General features: G+C 44.9%; 1 protein-coding gene across 2 annotated transcripts in view; it reads right to left on the bottom strand.

Moving 5' to 3' along the window:
* Positions 1-19,410, bottom strand: part of LRP8 (LDL receptor related protein 8) — a 197,827-nt gene that overhangs the window by 8,567 nt on the left and 169,850 nt on the right. For both annotated transcript variants that reach the window (XM_028733444.2, XM_028733445.2), the window contains 9 exons: positions 16,435-16,554; positions 16,176-16,301; positions 13,381-13,552; positions 11,009-11,236; positions 10,097-10,215; positions 7,956-8,095; positions 4,191-4,332; positions 2,826-2,978; positions 1,281-1,562 (listed from right to left, as the gene is read on the bottom strand). In XM_028733444.2, coding sequence (XP_028589277.2) covers positions 1,281-1,562; positions 2,826-2,978; positions 4,191-4,332; positions 7,956-8,095; positions 10,097-10,215; positions 11,009-11,236; positions 13,381-13,552; positions 16,176-16,301; positions 16,435-16,554 — 1,482 coding nt within the window. The remainder of the gene's footprint in view (positions 1-1,280; positions 1,563-2,825; positions 2,979-4,190; positions 4,333-7,955; positions 8,096-10,096; positions 10,216-11,008; positions 11,237-13,380; positions 13,553-16,175; positions 16,302-16,434; positions 16,555-19,410) is intronic.

Here is a 19,410-nt window from a genome sequence, read left to right as displayed (position 1 = left end):
ACTCCAATGAGGGAGCAGGTGGAGATGCCACCAGACTTTGCAGGTATAGCCAATTTAATAGATCTCACTAGGCATAGGCAGGCCCCTGTAACCGCCACGCTGATTCAGTGATTCATTAGCCTGTCTGCTTAGAGGCCTTTGTGTCTGCATGGTGTGCACTAGTGGAATAAGTGAAAAGGCAGAAAATTGTATGAAAATTTACTTTGCCATGTGTGTTTGGAAGTCGCAGGGTAACAGACCGTTGTGTGTTTTCACACAAGAATGGATGCCGATAACTCTTGAAGCCATTCATGCATGTGAACTAGCTTTGAAAATACAATGGGAAAGGCAAATGGGAGCTCCATCTCAGAGCTGAGAAACAAGGAACACCTAATATCTGCCAGGCATTTGCTTCTTTATGCAAATGGAGACTTTGGATTCAGACACACCACCATCTGCTGATGTTTTCCAGGGCCTGCAAGGAAGAGCAATTCCTGTGTGGTGATTTCTTGGGGCTCATTGGCTTGGTTCAAAACTGGCTTTTTTCCATATTGTACATTGGAGTTTCTACTTTCAGTGTGACAGGCTCTCACAAAACTGTGAAGACTGTAAACCACTGGTTCCAAAAGCATTTGTTCACACTTAAAATATCACTAAGTGCCAAGTAAGGAACCTCTGGTGCCTCTTATTTTTTTGTAAGAAAGAACTTAAAAGGCCAATTGTTATCTGAAGAGAATCCTGATGGCACACAAGGCTATTAACAAGAGACATTAGCTTGCTAATAAGGAAATAATGTTGCTAATAAGTACTACCACACCCACCAATGTTTTAATAGGCACATGGCCTCATTGGTTTGGCTTGCAGCCTGAGGTAAAAAAGAAGTTGGGAACGAATTTCAGTATTCACTCTGAGTTTTGCTATGGAAACAAATCAGGTATGTATTAACATCTGGAGGACCACAGGTTCTTCACTCCTGAGGCAGATCTTCCATTTAAATTAATTAATTAAAAAATTGCTCCTATTACCATAGAACAGACTATGGTACCCACAGGAAAACAAGGTTCTTGAAAAAACTCTTGAAACTAGATTCTTTACTGTGGTGATGAGAGTTTATATTAAACTGATAGGAATTTTATTCAATAAAGTGGGTGGGAATAGACAAAGGATTCCCAATTTTACTTCTGCAGGGAGATGTGCAATGCTAACTACTTCAACCAAACTGCAACATTACTAGCCTAACTGTCCAAGTTATGAGCCTTGGAGAATCAGAATGAAGAACGGTTCAAAGCCACTTTGCTTACAGTGTTGGGAGAGGTTGCTGTTTCCTGTTGTTGTTATCTTAGAGTCTGCCAGACTGGATGTGGTTGTGGGTGAATGTAGGCTTGTAGTGCCCAGGAAGATGCGTGATGTGGTCTCTTGGCCTTCTGTACTATCGTTACTGTTATTGCCAGTTGTAATGGTGGTGGTAGTAGTAGTAGTCATAACAACCGTAGTGATGGCAGTAAAATTGGACAAGTGAGTTGTAGCAGTAGCAACAGTAGTAGCAGGAGTAGTAGGCACATTAGTTGAGGTAGTTGGAAGCTCTGAAAACATAAGCGATATACAGTCACCTCAACAGCTACACAGAACAGCTTCATTTTCTCCAGAAGGCAGGGAATTATTTCACATAGAAGCTAATTGGAAACCTAGTTAAAGAGAAGGCACTCAAGTACTCCTGGCTTAGAATACTGCATGCAATCTTGCCCAAGAAATCTAATTCACTTACAGTGGTGCCCCGCAAGACGAACGCCTCACAAGACGGAAAACCCGCTAGACGAAAGGGTTTTCCGTTTTGGAGGCGCTTCGCAAAACAAATTTCCCTATGGGCTTCCTTCGCAAGACGAAAGCCCATAGGGAAATCTCCGGGACAGTGGGGAAGCGCAGCGCGTCTTCCCCACTGTCCTCGGACCTCCTCCGAAGGCTGGCGGCGGGGCGGAGAGACCTCCTCCCGCCGCCAGCCTTCGTTTCTCCGCTATCCCGGACGGCTTTTGAAGGCAGGCGGGGGGGGGGGGAGCAAAGACTTTCGCCCCCCGCCGGCCTTCAGAAGAGGTCCAGGACCTCTTCTAAAGGCCAGCGGGGGGCAAAAGTCTTTGCTCCCCCCTGCCTGCCTTCCCAGGGGCTTTTAAATCGCCCCGGGACAGCGGAGAAGTCTCCGCTGTCCCGGGGTTTTTTAAAATGCTGGGGGTGGGAAGAAAAGTCCTTGTCCCGCCCCCCCCAGCCTTCAGAAGAGGTCGGGGGACAGACTGTCCCCGGACCTGGTCTGAATTCGGTTTCCATAGGAACGCATTGATTGATTTTCAATGCATTCCTATGGGAAACTGTGCTTCGCAAGACAAAAAACTCGCAAGAAGAAAAAACTTGCGGAACGAATTAATTTCGTCTTGCGAGGCACCACTGTATTTAAGGATTTGTTGTTTTACTGAACTATTTCCAAGATCTTTCACAATAAGAGAAGCCACCCTCCCACCTTCCAATTCTACAGCTGGGGATAAAGGACATACAACATGAACCCTCTCCAATCATAATTGTCTCCACCCATCCTAGTTCACTGATGAATGAAGTTCAGTGTCTCTACGGATATAGCGGAGTTGGAGAACAGAGAGGAAAAAATGTCAGCTATCAACTCATCCTACATCTGAACGGAAACGACTGAGGGGAAAACCAAAAAGTGTATATAATGCCATGAAAAGTGTAGAATAAAAACAATGAACATAACATGTTTATTCACAGAGTTCTGAAAAGCAGAAGTGGATTTGCCCTAAACAGTGTGCGGGAAGGTTCACAGAGTAAAGGCTAATGCTTTTTACCTTTATAGCACTTTTTCATGTCGGGACCCAACCACATATTATCAGGACAAACACAGGTATACTTGGGAGAATGTGAAGAGATTTGGGGTGCAGGAAGACATAGGTATTCACAACCTCCATTTGGCAGAGAACTGAGCTCACAAGCATCTGGAGCTAAATGTGGGAAGAGAAAATGAAAAAGGTCAATTAAACATTCTTGTCAGTGCTTTTTTTTTTCCCTAGAAAAAATGGTGCTGGAACTCACCACGCAAGGGAGGGCTCTCAGAATCTGCCAGAGCATTGCACCTTCTTCCCTAAGCCAGACAGAAGTTTCCTGGACTTTGGGAAGGAGGCGTGAGGCCTCTAACAAGATCCTGCAGCCCTCCTAATATCAAGGTAGTAGAAGATTATTGTTTCTTTAATCCATAACTAGTTACACTGCTTCTAAAGACTGCTTCTAAAAGCTCTCTTGGATGAGATGGATTTTCTAGATTCAATTCAATTGAAATTTAGTTCTGGGTTTGGCCTCCATGTCTGTGTTCTGGTAACCCGTAGGTTAGATTGCTGCAATGCATTGTATGTGGTGCTATCTTTGAATATGGTTTGAAAACTGCAGCTGGTGCAGAACTGAGCAGCCAGATTGTTAATTGGAAGTAGGAAGTTTTATCATACAACACTTATCCTGACCCAAGAGCATTGGCTGCCAATTAATTTCCAGGCTCAATTCAAAGTTCTGGTTTTGACCTATAAAGCCTTATGCGGCTCAGGACCCGAATACTGTAGGGACCAACATTTCCCCCACAAGATCCAATTCAGACTTGGTGTTCATCATCTGAGGTCTTTCTTCATGTGCCTCCTCCAACACAAGGTCACCAGAGATATGTGTCTAGTGCCATCACTATCAGTCTTTAGGCACCAGGTGAAGATGTTCCTATTCACCTACACATCTTGCTCTTACTGTAATTGGTGTTCACCTTTTAGTTGAGAAGGATAGGATGTGCCCCTTTTATGAACACTTTTTGATGATATATATATTTTTAATCTTCAAATGTATTTTAAATTTGGTATTTAAAAAATTGTAATGACTGTCATAAATAAAGACTATTAGTACTTCAGAACTGAATGGTCCTCATACCCCAGTCTTCCTCAAACTTGTTATCCTCCAGATGTTGGATGACAGCTCTCATCATCTCTAATCTTTGGCCATGCTGGCAGGGGCTAATGGGAGTTGTATCCCATAACATCTGAAGGGCACCTGGTTGGAGAAGACTATTTTTCCCTGTACTGATTCAATGACTGGATTTACTAATTATCCCCATTCAGTGAACCAGAGACAGCTACATAAGCACTCGGGACTGTTTAAGCTTCAAAGATCAATGGCCTTACCTTTAGGTTGCTTTAGCTCATGAAAGACTACAATATCATGAGGGTTATTGAGGTTCTCTGCTAAAATTGAGATGTCCAGACCATTCAGCCTATTGGCACTGAAGATTGCTTCATTCTCCAGATCAGTCCAGAATACCCTATCCTGCAAGAAGAGAGATCACAGGAGCCTTTTGAGAGCGCATCAATAACTTTAGCATTTTTAACAACCAACTCATACACAATACTTTCTAAATAAAAAGAAATGAGGTCTTTTCTGAGTATTGTGAGGCAGGGGAGGCACACTTCAGGCTTGCCAGATCTACATTGTGTTTTAGCAGAACCTCAAGATCCAACAGCTGGAGCCAAGTATGAAAAACATGTAAAGAACATGTTGCCTCTGAACAGCTGCTGAGCAGAGAGAGTTGTTCTGAGCACCAGAACTGAGCTCATAGGGCCAGTTTTCACTAATCTGGTGTACAAGTGGAAGCCAGCACAAGGACCCCTGCTAGTGCAACAGGGCTTCCCCCTCCCACGACATGCTCCTTATGCTTCTCCCCAAATCTGCTCTGGAAGGTTAGCAGAACCCTCAGGATAGCACATGGGGAGGCAGGTAGATTATTCTGTCTGGCCAGCAGAATAACTGTGCCAATGGAATGATGGTCTGTGTGCAACATGGAACTGCACCAATGCTCCTTTTAGATAAAAAAAATCTACTTCTGCTTACACCCTTATTTCATCATCTCAGCAGTATCATTTGGGGAGGGAGTCATTTCATTGCTGCTACCGTTAAAAAATTGGGAGTCAGAAATTTTTGCTAACGTACTGCAGATCTCAGGGATCTCTACCAGTAGATCCTAATCTACCTTACAACCACCCCTGTTGTAAGATGCCATACAGCCCATTGAAATGGATGGTGCCCAATACATTTTAGGCCCATAGACTTAACCATCATGCGATTTAAATGACTGGGTCCTTCACTGCAGAATTAACATAAGCCATTTTAAACAGTGTCCAAATGACATTCGCCTTCCACTACTGGCTAGAGTTTAAAAATGGGACTGTTCACACACCAGTTCCCACCTCCATTCCTCCCTCTTTATGCTGCCACTTGAAGTAGGTCCCTTCATCTTGCTGCCTAGGGTGGCCACCTTCTTCTTTAAAAGGAAAGAGCTTCTGTCCCATGGAGCAGTGACTTTAGCTTGACATTTGGGCTTTGAAAATTCTACAGGGGCTCTTGGAAAATATTATTGGTTATGTATGTGTTATGCATATCATATTAACTTTTTATTATACAGTTGTGGGGGACCTGCCTATATAACAGCAAACAACAGTGACAATACACACATTTATATTTCTGTTTCAATGGAGAAGAGTAACAGGACAAAGAGGACAACATTCTTCTCCTTTTCACTCTTTCTCTCTAGCCACACCTTCCTTACCCCAATCCAACAAATGAGATTCATGGAGGAAGGCTCTCTTATCGCACGTATTACTTGCTGGATCTGACACAAATTGGAGGTGCATCCAAGTGTGGCTGCTCCTTATTTGCACTGCCTTTTCCCCACTGGGATGAACATTTGGACATACATCTCCATTTACCTTCAGATGCGCATCTTATCAAAGCAACACAGTGCTGAGAGACACTACTCACAATTTAAGATGCACATCCAATTTATCCTTGTAATTCCTGATGCACAAAATCACAAGCAGATGGAAGTCCACTAAGGGGATAGGCTGGAAGCCTCCAGCCAGGGTTTGTTTTGATTTTTGCACTGTTCCTGGTAATGGTAGGCAATCTATAAACAATACAGCAATACCAAGTGCTGGAAAATTCAGGCTGATTAGCAATCAGTGCCCAGAATTAGATTGTGAAGAAGTGAAAGGTGTGAAGAAGGTAACTTCCCTGCTTTCTTTGTGAAAGGAAAATTTTACTTTGAATTTATCCTTCACTTTCAGAGACAAATCCCCCCTCCCATATTATATTCTGCAAAAAAGCAAAGAAGGTGATGTCTGTATAATCAGGTTATGATGATACTTCCTCTGACATAACCCTAACAGTTATGCAGACGTGCCTGGCCTACTTATCAGCAGTCCAGCTTGTGCTCTGAGCTGCATTTCTCTGACTTGTGGTCAGAATGGTTCATGAATAGGATTTCAGGGGATTTATTAGAAAGTGGAGTGATCCCTGGCATCCCAGCAAAAATGGCATCCCAGGCTAATCTTCTTTCTCTGTCCAAACGTGTGGCCTGCCAATTTCTTAAAGGAGAACTCTGTGGCTTGAGATAGGCTGTAGAGATATACGATTCAAGAGGAAGAAAAACAACTTTGCCTCGCTATTCGACAGTGACACACACTTAGTGGCAACTCCTACATGTTGAGGAGATGAGATAACAGAACAGAGAAGATATGAAAGCCTACCATTCAATAAGGAGCTGCATTTCATTGTAGAACGGTGAAGATAGCAGTGAAATGGTAAAATTACATGGTAAAGCTGAATGGGAGAAGTGAAAATGGAAACTTGGGGGAGTTAGGATTTAGGGGTTGTCGTTTTTTCTAACATGACTGGTGATATTGGCATAATACTTTTGTTATCAAATCCCTTGGCTTCTCTGGCTGCCAATACAATTGATAATAATATATTTAGGTTTAATTCAGAGACCTGCACATTGTGGCAACTGAGGGTGGAATTCAATGCCACACAATTCAGTTTGCCAGATGGAACAATCCCCCCTCTCCTCTCCCACATGCTGTTCTGGGGGTTCTTTCCCACACACACCCCAAGCCGGTGCTGGATTAAACCATATAGAGGCCCCTAAGCAGTCAAAATCTTGGCGGGGGGGGGAGGGGGCTCACAAATTATTTCTTAATACGTTTTTGATTTCACCAACCAACCATTTTAATAAATCAATATTGTTACTCAATATTATTTTGATCTGTTGTTAAAAGGTGTGGAGCCCATAGACCAGTGCCTACTGTGCCTATCTGGTAATCCAGCACTGCCCCAAGATAATTGTTGGGGCGGGAGGCCACACAGAGGAAAGTCCTTCTGCAGGGCTTATGCTAACAGGACTAGTTAGGTGAATCCTGGCCAGAAACTCTACATTTTGGAGAAGGAAGCAGTAACCCTGAGTGCTGCACTCAGTGTAAGTTATAGAATCTGAGGAAGCCACACTCTTAAATTCACTTAATTAGACTGTGGCTTCATGTTTATCTTTATGTGAGCTGCCTTGTCTGTGCTTTGTAGGGCAGCATAGAAATTCTTAACTAACTAAATATGGCCCTAATTAAACAGTAATGAATCCATTCTATCTGTGTGTGTGTGTGTGTGTGTGTGTGTGTGTGTGTTTTGTTTAGCATTTTCCATCCCTACCAGAGTGAGAAAAAGTTTCAGCCACAACTTTTGACCAGTTCTGATGCGAGAAAGGAAAAAAGAAAGATGTGACCTCTTATTACATAACTATTACTGAGCCCAATTCATTTCAAACTGAGGTCTTCTGCAGGGACACCCTTGAACTTCAGTCCTAGTCTCTTCTCATTGTTGCAAATCAATGCTAAGGTCTCCTCCTTTTTTTCTTTAATTCTGATGTTGACTCATTCCTTTCTTTGGTGCTACTCTCACCCACAAAACACACCACACACATCCCTGTACTTCTTGAATGGGAAATATGGCTTGTACCTCATCTCATGTTCAACCATTGTTGAGCCATATGCTCATAGTGCCTCTCATTGCTACCTTGACTTAGGTAACTGACTGGCTAGTGTTGGTCTCCACTCCACATCTCATACCTCAAAGACTGCTAATCCAAACGGATGGCTGAGGTCATCCACAGAAGAGATGAGAACTTTCCTGTTGCTGCCATTGAAATCTACACTTGAAAGCAAGTGCAACTTGGAGTCTACCCAGTAGAGGCGCTGATTTAACAAATCTGAAGAGCAAACACATCAAGGCAGAATTATATCTAGGTACATTTGCCTGTTTGACACTTACTACTGTTACTGCTTCAGAATTTTGGGAAACCGTAAATAAGCCATTTCTGCAAATAACGAATTGAGGACAGAACCTGAAAGTGAGTTCATGTGCTACAGGTGGAATTTCTTAATAATCTCAGTGTATTCGACTACCACGCACCATAGGGTGGGGAACCTTTTTCAACGTCTGAGAAATGGACCCAGAACTGGCTCATCCTGCATGCGAAATTTCTGACAGGTGTGTGGGGCCACCCACCAGCCAGTCACCTGGCATCAGGTGATTGAAAGTTCAAGCTGAAACAGGAAGAGGCTTAACTCCAGGCTTAGTGCTGTAGTCCCTCAATACTAAGATCAGAGACAGAAGCCTCTGCTTGCTCTTTCAAATGCACCAGGCAGAGACTAACATCTCTCTGATCTTAGCACTGCGGGATCAGAGCACTAAGATCAGAAATAAATCTCTGCTGCCATTTACCATCAGAGAGCAAGCAGAGGCTTATTAGCAATGTGATGCATAGCACTGAGATGGAGATCCCTTATCATATGATGTCCAGTGTGGAGATAGGCTAAGGGAGCATGGTTTGCCCCAAACGGCCTTGTGGGTCACATTTAGAGATCCACAGACCCACAGGTCATCCCCCCCCATTATAGAGTGGACCCAGATTAATTCTTTGTTCATTTATGCTTCATACAAGGAAGAGTCAGGCCTGCATAGAAGCCAAATAACTACAGGAACAATGTTGGAATGAGGCAACTCTTTGCCATACTGTCCTCACTTTTTGGGCTGACTTTTCTCTGCACTTTTGGATTGCGGGGGAGGATCCAAACAGAGAATCTGAATAAATTCATAGACATATTATCTGAACTCTCATTAACACCAACACTTGGCATTTTTTAATCATATCTTATTTTTAGTCTACGACATTAACTACCTATATGGTTCATTTGGCTAAATGGCTTACCAACTTACTTGCTAATCTTGTTCCACAAACATCTCCTATGCAATTCAGGTAAGGGCCAAACTAGACAATACTTGGCGGGGGTAGTCTCCTGCCTTTTCTTCTTTTTTTTAAAAAACTGTAGAGCAGCTGTGAGAGGATGCTAATTTCAGCAGGGGAAAGGGCGAATGGCAGCAAAGAACTTTTCCTTCCTGCTATTTGTTTGCTTGAGACCCACCTCCGCTTCCTCAAGTACCCCCCCCTTTTGCATAGGGAGAAAAATGGGAGGAGAGGGTTGTATCAATTCCTCTGTAAGTGGAGAAACAGGTGAGAGGTGATTCTGAGTGGAAAAATAGCAGGAAGGAAGACCAGTTAGCCGCTTCCTCTCACCTACCCTTTTCTGCTCCCAAGTACAGAATTTGATGATGCTTCTCAGTTTTTTGAAAACATGTATTGTCTAATTTGGCCTTATAGAAAGGTTTTGAAGGAGGCTTCGAAGGGAGCAGAAATTGCTGAATCAACAGGAGAAATTCAGGAGGAGCTGTGTCAGCAAACCTTTTGATTAGATTGAATGGACTGTCCATATATATATAAGTGAGTGGTGAAAAAACCTACCTGAGACTAATACAATTATTCCCCCCCCCTTGCTTAGTTAGCTTTAAAAACTACAGATATGAGGAGTCTGTGGGAAGGGCTGTTGCTCAGTGGTAGAGCATTTATTCTGAATGCAAAAGGAAGATCCCTGGTTCAATTTTTGGCATCTCTAGGTAGGCCTCAGAAAGACTATCTGAAACCCAATGCAAAGTCACTGTAGACAACACTGAGTTTGCTTGGCCAATGGTCTGGCTGGGTATGCGACAGCTTCCTATGTTCCTATTTCCAGGAACATTGGTCATTTACAATGATCTGGTCCCATTTACACACCTTACAGAAAAATCCTAATCATGTCTACTCAGAAGTAAGTCCTATTGAAATTCAACAGGGTTTCGTCCCAGGCAAATGGGTTTAGGATTGTAGCCTTACCTAGTGTGATGCCATTGGGCCATTCAATGTTGTCCATCACAAGCACTTGCCGATCTACGCCGTTCAAACCAGACTTCTCAATTTTTGCTACGTCACCCCAGTCAGACCAATACATGAATCTATTGGAGAAGGGCAGAGAAAGCAGATGAGAGAAGGCCACGTGCTATGACAAAGCTCACACAATTACTGAACTGAGCTGCCTTTAAAAAATGTGGTGCTACTTTTGGGTTGCTGCAGACTGCTTCTGAAAACTTAAACTATTTCAGATGATTGGGTTCTGTAAGGAGGATTAATTTGGCCGAGAACGGTCCTACATTCATGTAGTAGTTCTCATGAACTCTAGGTTAACCATGAAGCAGCAAGTCAACCAATGGCTGCCTAACACAAATATCTAGCGATGCAGCTGTGTGATCAGCCTCTGACTATAAAGACTGATTTGGCATAAATGCACTGAGGAAGAAAGCCATTTGCAGCATTCTTCATATCACTTCAGCAGAATTGGGAGATAGAGTTGATGAATTCATAAAACAGAACCAGATTGAATGGGCCAATCTGGGTTCTAAAAAGAACTATAAAGATGGGAAGAATACAAAAGGACATCTGATCCAATTTCCTGTTCTGAGGAAGGATCCCACACCCTCTAATGTTCCTAACACTCCACAAACTCCAATCCCTTGGTTAATCATGAAGAAACATATGAATCAGTCCTGCTGATGCTGTCATTTTAAAATCATTCCGCCTAGCAATCAGGCTTCTGTATGCTGTAATGCACTGATTATTTTAGCAAAGCGCCCTAGACAATAAACTCTGATTGCACTGCATTCTACGGTCTGGCTAGCTAGAAGGACCAAGGCAAAGCAGGGAATATGTTCAGCAATATATGACATGAGTGTTCCCTCTTTTACACCTTACCCCCGTGTTGGATCCACCACAATGGCTCTGGGCTCACTTAAGTTAGTACTGAAAAGTGTCCTCCTCTTACTCCCATCAGCTGTGGCGACAGAAATGGTCTTGTTTCCTGAATCTGTCCAGTAGATGTTCTTGTGAACCCAATCCATTGCCAGGCCCTCAGGAGAGTTCAAGTGGCTATCAATTAGGACCATTTGCTCAGCTGTGTCGCTGGCTTTGTCTATGTAGGCACTGCGGAGAGACGACTAAAATTATCACTGTATTTATTTAGGGAGGTGGAGGAAAGGCCACCTTTATGCAGAAGGAAAGGAAAAGAGTTGCAAACAAGGCATGAAACTTCACCATTAGGATCATGCTAGGATAATTCTGCACCCACAATACAGCCCAGTTTGACATTCTACAATGAGAAAAGCCATACTAAAAGAAAGGAAAGCTTATTCATCAAATAAACATATTATGCACATTTGCATGTTCCTGGATAGGGGCAGCTCTCAACATGCACAGTTGTTTCTACCGGCCAGCTCTTCCATTCTTGAGAAATGGTTTGGTAGGGAAAGACTGTTTAGCAGCAGGACAGAAGCAGATGCTGTTTCTGGGGCTTTTCCCCAAACCACAACTTGCAGTGGGAAATAGCACTTTTCTTTTTCCTTCTCAAGAAGAAGGAAAGGTAGTTTTGCTCTGAATTGTGCTCTGAACAGTGAGCCATGCCTCACTGTTCTCTTGCAGAAAACAAATGGGGATGGAGGGGAGAGACACATTCACATCTTCTATATACCCTACACCCCATGCAGAAAAGAAGTGGTCATTTATTTCTGACCTCCCCCAATTTTTTTTCAGGAGGCAGAAAGGCACAGCTAGGTTGTTTTTTCCCCTTTTTGTGGAAACAAAACTCTCTTGTCTTTCCTCCACAGAGAACAAGGAAGGAGAGGTTGCTTTCATCCTGTTGTATTTTCCTGGAGCTTATGCCTATATCAGGCCAACCTAGATCTGGCACACCTGGTCCAGCATCCTGTTCTCACAGTAGCCAACCAGAGCCCTGTGGGAAACCTGAACAGAGGATCTGAGCAAAACAGCGCTCTCCCCTCCTGCAGTTTCCAGCAACTGGCATTAAGAAGCATTACTGCCTCTGACAATGGAGACAGAGCATAGTTATCATGGCTAATAGCCGTTGATAACTTATCCTCCATGAATTCATCTTATCCTCATTTAAAGTCATTCAATTGGCAGGTGAAGAAGTACTTTCTTTTATCTGTCCCAAATCTTCCAACATTCCTCTTCACTGGGTATCTATGAATTCTAGTGTTATAAGACAGGGAGAATAACCGTTCTCTACCCATTTTCTCCAGTGCCTTGCTGCTTCTGCCCCCTGCAGAATTCCAATGGGAAGGGGAAGCCGGACCCTTCTTTTCTCCATGGAGAGTGGGGGGAAGAGGGGCGCTTTATCTCCCTTCCTGTTGAAGGAGAAGCAGGCAGCAATAACAATATACAGCTGCTGGTTTCTGCAAAAGCAGAACTTAGGGCATGAAAATCACCTCTCCTCTCCCATCCCTATGCAGAAAAATGGAAGTGTAGCTTATTTGTTGAAGGCAACAAAAGTCAGCTGCCCATGCCATGGGCTTCTCACGGGCACCGATGGAAAAACAACAGCAATAACCATAACCAAGTATAGCTATAAAGCTCAGGGCAAAACTGTTGCAGTTGCTGGTAACGAGGAGAATAAACCCTTGGCAATAAAAGAAGCCTGAAAGATATTTGCTGCCAGTAGGGTATAGGAGAAGTGAAATGTTAAATAATTATCCAGGTTTTAAAGGGCAGATCCCAGCTTTGTCCTTTACTATACATTTTGCAAGGTTCACAGTTTATAGAGCAAGTCTCCCTTCTACCACATTTCTGCTGGCTCTTTCTTTTTTGTAGGCTCCATCACTCTCTTTGAATCCCCAGCCAGCTATTTCAGTGTTATTAACTGGCCATATCTTAGAAAAGCTTCCTCTTCTCCCGGAGTTGGCTTGCTGATCTTTGAAATCACCTTTCCTAGTCTGCAGGTCACAGTGAACCTGCCTCTGATTATTAGCTGGAAACAAGCACAAGGAACTACAGATGGTGCAGCAGGGGGCAATAGTAATTCAGATCTGAGTGCCTAAGAGAGACGGTCAGCTTTGTTGCATCAAGCAAATGCTGTTTCACTGTGTAATTAGACACAGTCTCAGCACATGCATCTGGGCGTTGCACCCCAAAGGCACACAGATGCACACTTTCAACAGGCACATTTCCGATGCCACAATGAAGAGGGGGAAAAAAATCTGAGTTCTGTGAGACCTTGCAATTAAGTTGACATAAGATGTGGCCGTTTGGGTAGCCAAATGAGAGCCCCACACCTGTATATTTTCCTGTAGAATAAATCACACCAGTATATCCTGTTTGTTGCCACCTCCACATCCAAAGCAACCACGTTCTTCAGCATGGGGATGATGCGAGAGTAGTCCCTTTTCACCAAGTCTATCTTGCGTACTTCATGGCGATTTGTGAAAACCAAATACGGGCTCTTCCCTGCATGGAACAGAACTCCGGAAGTTACTTTATTTTATTTTTTTAAGCAGCTTACAAAATAGCATAGCTCTCTGGTGCAGAGTTAGATCTCACTTCTGTTGCTTTGTCATAAGAGCATGTCTAAGCTGGAAGGAAAATAGAAGCTTTGGGAGTATTTGAAACTGGCTAGAACAACAGGAAGGATCAGTAGTGGCTGCTGTTCTTACCAGCACTAGCAAGTCACATTTGCTGTAGCAACTCACACATTATTTCTCTCAACTTGACAGATGGAAGAGTCACTCACACACCTGAACACTGGGAGGATTGGGAACATTGCATTAAGAGCAACACAGGAATCTCCCCTGCAGTGAAATCTCTCTATTAAAAAAATAAAATCAAGGGCAAGTTTCATGAAATATTGGCTGGGCAATTGAAAATGGAAGGCAAAGCTTCCAAACTCATCCTTGCAGCTGTGCTGGAAGAAAATGAGAGGAGTGCATGACCTGGAGGTGGGAGCTAGGCTAACTTCCATCATGATATTATATGGTTTATCATGTAGTCCTAATGCAGACAATGTTCCACAATTAGATTTTTCTATCATTAAAAATTTAGAAAGAAAATGCTTCAAACAACCATTATTATATCTAGTTACTGAAGAAATAATAGGGAGACTTCCCCCCTGTCTAGATTAGAGATATATATGCACACACACACATGCACACCTCCACAGCTTAATCAAAGGGGCAGGTCTAGAGAATGAATCTAAGATGGAATCAAGGCATTTAGGAAGCAGTACAGATTCTATAACAGCATATGTTGATGACCACCTCACAGATAATGTGAAAGCAAGAGGGTAGCTTGATGAAAACAAATTCTATATACCTTGCAAAGAAAACTAAACGTTGTAAGAATTCATTTTAGAATTCCGCAAGTAACAATTCATTCATTAGGTTTTCCTTTGCAAGTACATGGAACAGCAGTTCCTGCCTGTTTCTGCAGAAATGCAGCATGTGAATTAGTCCAATCGGAGCTGTTTGCATCTTCTAGATTCTAGAACAAGCACTTTCCTTCCACTTTGCAAACTGAGCCATCTATCATGTTTGACTTTTGAGCAATCATCTCAACAGAGTTACCGTATTTTTCGCACCATAGGACGCACTTTTTCCCTCCTAAAAAGCAAGGGAAAATGTGTGTGCGTCCTATGGAGCGAATGCAGGGGGGGAGGCAGGCGGGAAAAGCCCCCAAGAGCCGCACACAAGCTCTGTGCGCTCTTGCAGGCTTTTCTCCAGGAGGGAGAAGGGACTGACTGGCTGTAGCAGTCCCTTCTCCCTCCTGGGGGAAAAGCCCCCAAGAGCGGCGCCCTCTTTAAAGCCTGTGCGGCTCCTGCAGGCTTTTCTACGAGGTGGGGGAATCCGCCCACCTCCCAGAAAACCCAGGAGAAGCCGCACCGCCCCTTTAAAGAGCGTGCGGCTTCTGCGGGAGGTGGGGGAAGCTGCAGCAGATTCCCTCCTCCCGGGTTCCCTTTGAGGCGGCAATGTGGGAGGGGAGCAGCTTACACTCGTGTAAGCAGCTCCTCTCCCACTTTCCTCCTTCAAAGCAACTAAGGAGGAGGGAAGGAAGAGGACCATGGATCCTCCGCTGCTGGAGGCTTCAGCAGATTCCCCCCTCCGTGATTGCTTTGAAGCAGGAAAGTGGGAGGGGGGCAGCTTACACTCGTGTAAGCAGCTCCTCTCCCACTTTCCTCCTTCAAAGCAACTACGGAGGAGGGAAGGAAGGGGACCATGGATCCTCCGCTGCTGGAGGCTTCAGCGGATTCCCCCCCCCCCAGCTTAAGTGGGGTGGGGGAAGTGTGGCAGGTAGGGGGGTACCTACCTAGACAGTGAAGCCACATGTCTCTCCAATGAAAATTGGGAGTGGGCATTGTGTGAAGTGGCTGTGGATCTCCTGCCGCAGAACTGTAGGACTGTATAGAGTTGGGAGGGCCACCCGAGGGTCATCTAGCCCAGCCCCCTCACAATGTAGGAATCACAGCTAAAGAACGCCAGGCAGATGGTCCCCCAACCGCTGCTTAAAAGCCTCCAGTGGTGGAGACCCCAAACACCTTCCGAGGTCATAGAATTGCAGGGTTGGAAGGGAACCCCAGGAGTCATCTAGTCCAGCCCCGGTGGACAGCATGCGCAATCCATCCCGTTGCGCAAGACTAAAGATGCTGCGCAAGGCTAAAGAAGAAGCCAAGGCAGCGAGCGGGATGGATCGCGCTTGCTGCCTTGTCTTCTTCTTTAGCTGCACTGGAGAGGTTTAGCTCCTGGCTGGAGAGGTTGTGCGGCTATGGACCCCGCGCGCTGTCTTGGCTTCTTTGCTCTTTGGGGCTGGGGGGGGGGGAACCCGGGCTTCCCCCGCAGCCCCGAGAAGGTCTGGGAGAAGTGGACAGGCTGCGTGCAGCCTGTCCGTTGCTCTTTGGGGCTGGGGGGGGAAAAATAATATTTTTTCCCTTGATTTCCCCCTCTAAAAACTAGGTGCGTCCTGTGGTCCGGTGCGTCCAATAGAGCGAAAAATACGGTACTTGTCAATTCTACTTGTGGGTCCTCAAGCCTGCACCTGGCTTTCTATGGATCATGCAGAATGGATTAGAGCATTTCCTTACCTACAGCTTTGCAGTTTTTGGACAGAGTGTCCATCTCGTAACCCTCATAGCATTCACATTTATAGTCTCCCTTGTAGTTGATGCAGATCTGGCTACAAGCGTCGGGATTCTCACATTCATCTATGTCTGGAAGGGAAGTTTAAAAATCATCAGTAACTTGTAATTAAGCCCATCAGGATGTGGAGTGAGCCTGGAGCGACTATAATTATGTGCTGCTGTACAGAGAAACACAAAGAGCTGCTGCTTCTATGCAAATTACCTCCACATGTTTTTTTGTCGAGAAGCTTGTATCCAGGAGGACACTCACACTCATAGCCAATCTTCAAATCTCTGCATATGTGGGAGCAGCCGCCATTGTTGAGTGCACATTCATTCACTCCTAGAAGAGAGGTATGGGCTATTTAGACTTAACAAAAGGTTCCGTCCTAAGACTGCAAATTTCTAGAAAGACCAGAATTATTAAATATTACCAGGTATCATTGATGGTATTCCCTCAGTATAAGATGTCCTAAACAGAAATAGCCACCAGAGCAGAAATTTGAACAGAAGACCTGCTCACAGAACTTTGCCTTAACGTGCATCTTTTTGTCCAAATTACTTTTATTGTTTGTTTATGATCCGTTATATGCTCCGTAAGCCAAAGCAGAAGAATGGAACTAGATGAAGATTGGCCGACATTGCTGCCTGCTCTTCTAAGGGAAATGAATTTTAGAGTTGGGGAGCAATCACCAAGAAGGCCCTGTCTCACATTCCAAGACAATGACCAAAAGAGGCCAGTGAGACTTCAAGCGAGGTCCCCTTGATCAATTTCAGTGATGGCTGGTATGGGGAGAGGCTGCTGCATTAAATAGCCAGGTCCCAAGTTGTCCAGCGCTTTAAATATCAAGGTAGCACCTTGAATTGGGCCAGTTAACATATAGGCAGCCACGGCACATCCCACAAGGTAAGTGTAAGATGGCTCCTCCACAAAGTGCCTGCGAATACTCCAGCAGCAGCATTCTGCAATAGATGCAGTTTTTGGACCTGAAATTTCTGTCCCAGTCTGGCACTCTAACAAACTACACTGTGAATTAACTAAGCCAATCTATGTCAGTTTTTCCATTTGAGGAACGCAATAGAAGGAGGAACAAAGGAACTCTGCAGTTCCAGATACCCTGCCAGTAATAATCCTGTCTAACCCTGACAACTTGTAGGGGGTGGGGTGGGGGGAGTCCAGACCATTTGTTCCCCCATTGGCAGGAGCTGAAATTGAAAATCCACTACAATTTTATCCTGGCAACTCTAAACTGCTGAGGGGGTTGAAGGAGGTCATTTCAATGCCCGAAACAACATTTCGCTTGCCATTTCAATTAACCTACACAAAGTGAGGAACAATGTTTTCTTCCTAGTGTGGGATTTGCTGTACAGTTCAATGTAGGAATCCTGCAGTAAGAAGATTTGTTGGGAGCAGTCTGAATCTAAGACATGAGGGGGGAAAGCTGCTGATGCATTCTCTCCCTGAGCCTCGCTGTCCAACTACCGGTCTTTTCATGAATGCAGTTATTTAGTGGGTAAGACGTGAACCTTGGAAGAAAATGTAACAGGCAGAAAACACTGCACTGGAAAGATTTCCACAACAGCTTTGGTGCAGCATTCTCACCCTATCTGAACAAAAATGTTACAGTTAACAATGTTATTAACAGGAGGAAGTTCACAGAGACCAGAACAGTCCCTCAGATTATGATGGTGGGTGCATGTTGTCTGCTATCCATTGTTTAGATTGATCTTGCTGTGACTACTGGCTAGATTGGACATTAGCCAATTAGGCCATACGCATAGTGAAACACTACTGAAGGTTGCTGGAACGTGAAGAAGGTCTTCAATATTAATTGTTATTTTTGTTTACAGCAGGTCGTTGCAGCATAGTATGCCAAGTTCTATAACCATCTCACTGAAACGAGGAGAATGACAGGTTTACTCAACGTAGCCTACGCCACATCTGTTAAAGCAGTCTCACTTCTGCAAGTCACTCTCACGTCTCAACTGGGTGTATATCAAGTGCCCCAGCAGGTGCAATGACCAATACAAAACCTTTGAACTGAAAAAGTCATGCCTCTGGGCTCTTGACACTGAATAGATGCTTCTGTTGTCAAACGGTACGATTAACACCAAATCTGAAACACTGGGATGACTTGTGGGAGTGCTCATGCGCCTGAAAATGATTAATGTTGGGGGTCTTATTCAGAGGTTAGGAAGGAGAACAGAGGAACTCCTCATCTCTGCCCCAGGGCTTGTCTCTGCACTTAGGGCTTGTCCACACTTGAGCATTTGGCTGTTTGTCTGCATTTCTCCCATTCAAATTAGACCAGAGTAGTCCACAGATGTATTTGAATTTATAAATGAGGAACAACTTTGATCTTGCCCATTCATACCAGCAGGCGTTCTCTTTTGTGTTTGTCCTGCTTTCTAATGTGCTGCTTCTATTATGCCAATTAAGTACAGACAGGGCATGTGCATAGATAGCTGTGGAGGCACCTTGTGTGTGTGGTTTGGTGGGGTTTTTTAGAAAATATTATACACAATTGCGGCATAGATCGTATAACAGCATTATGATTTTTGCAGTTTTATTTTCCGTCCCTTTGTAATTTGCAAGTACCGTATTTTTCGCCCTATAGGACACACTTTTCCCCCTCCAAAAATGAAGGAGAAATGTGTGTGCGTCCTATGGGGCGAATGCAGGCTTTCGCTGAAGCCTGGAGAGCCCCACCGCCAGCCCCACAAGCTCGGGGGACAGCGGGGAGGTGCAGCGCGCCTTTCCCGCTGTCCCCCGACTTGGTTAGAAGGCTGGCGGGGGGGAGAAGCCTGCTCCTCCCTGTCACCAGCCCCGCAAACTCGGGGGACAGCGGGAGGCGCAGCGCACCTTTCCCGCTGTCCCCCGACTTGGTTAGAAGGCTGGTGGAGGGCTTTCCCCTCCTCCAGCCCCGCAAGCTCCCAGAGCGATGCCAAAGCTGCACGCAGCTTCAGCATCGCTCTGGGTCCCGTTCTGGGGGCTGGGGGAGGGGGAAGCTCCACTTTCCCCTCCTCCAGCCACGCAAGCTCCCAGAGCGATGCCAAAGCTGCACGCAGCTTCGGCATGGCTCTGGGTCCCGTTCTGGGGGCTGGGGGAGGGGGAAGCTCCAGTTTCCCCTCCTCCAGCCCCGCAAGCTCCCAGAGTGATGCCAAAGCTGCACGCAGCTTCGGCATGGCTCTGGGTCCC

This window comes from Podarcis muralis, chromosome 5, assembly GCF_964188315.1.
Source record: "Podarcis muralis chromosome 5, rPodMur119.hap1.1, whole genome shotgun sequence".
In the NCBI taxonomy this organism is placed as follows: Eukaryota; Metazoa; Chordata; class Lepidosauria; order Squamata; family Lacertidae; genus Podarcis; species Podarcis muralis.
The sequence above is the reverse complement of the archived record's forward strand: the minus strand, read 5'-3'. Positions and strand labels throughout refer to the sequence as shown.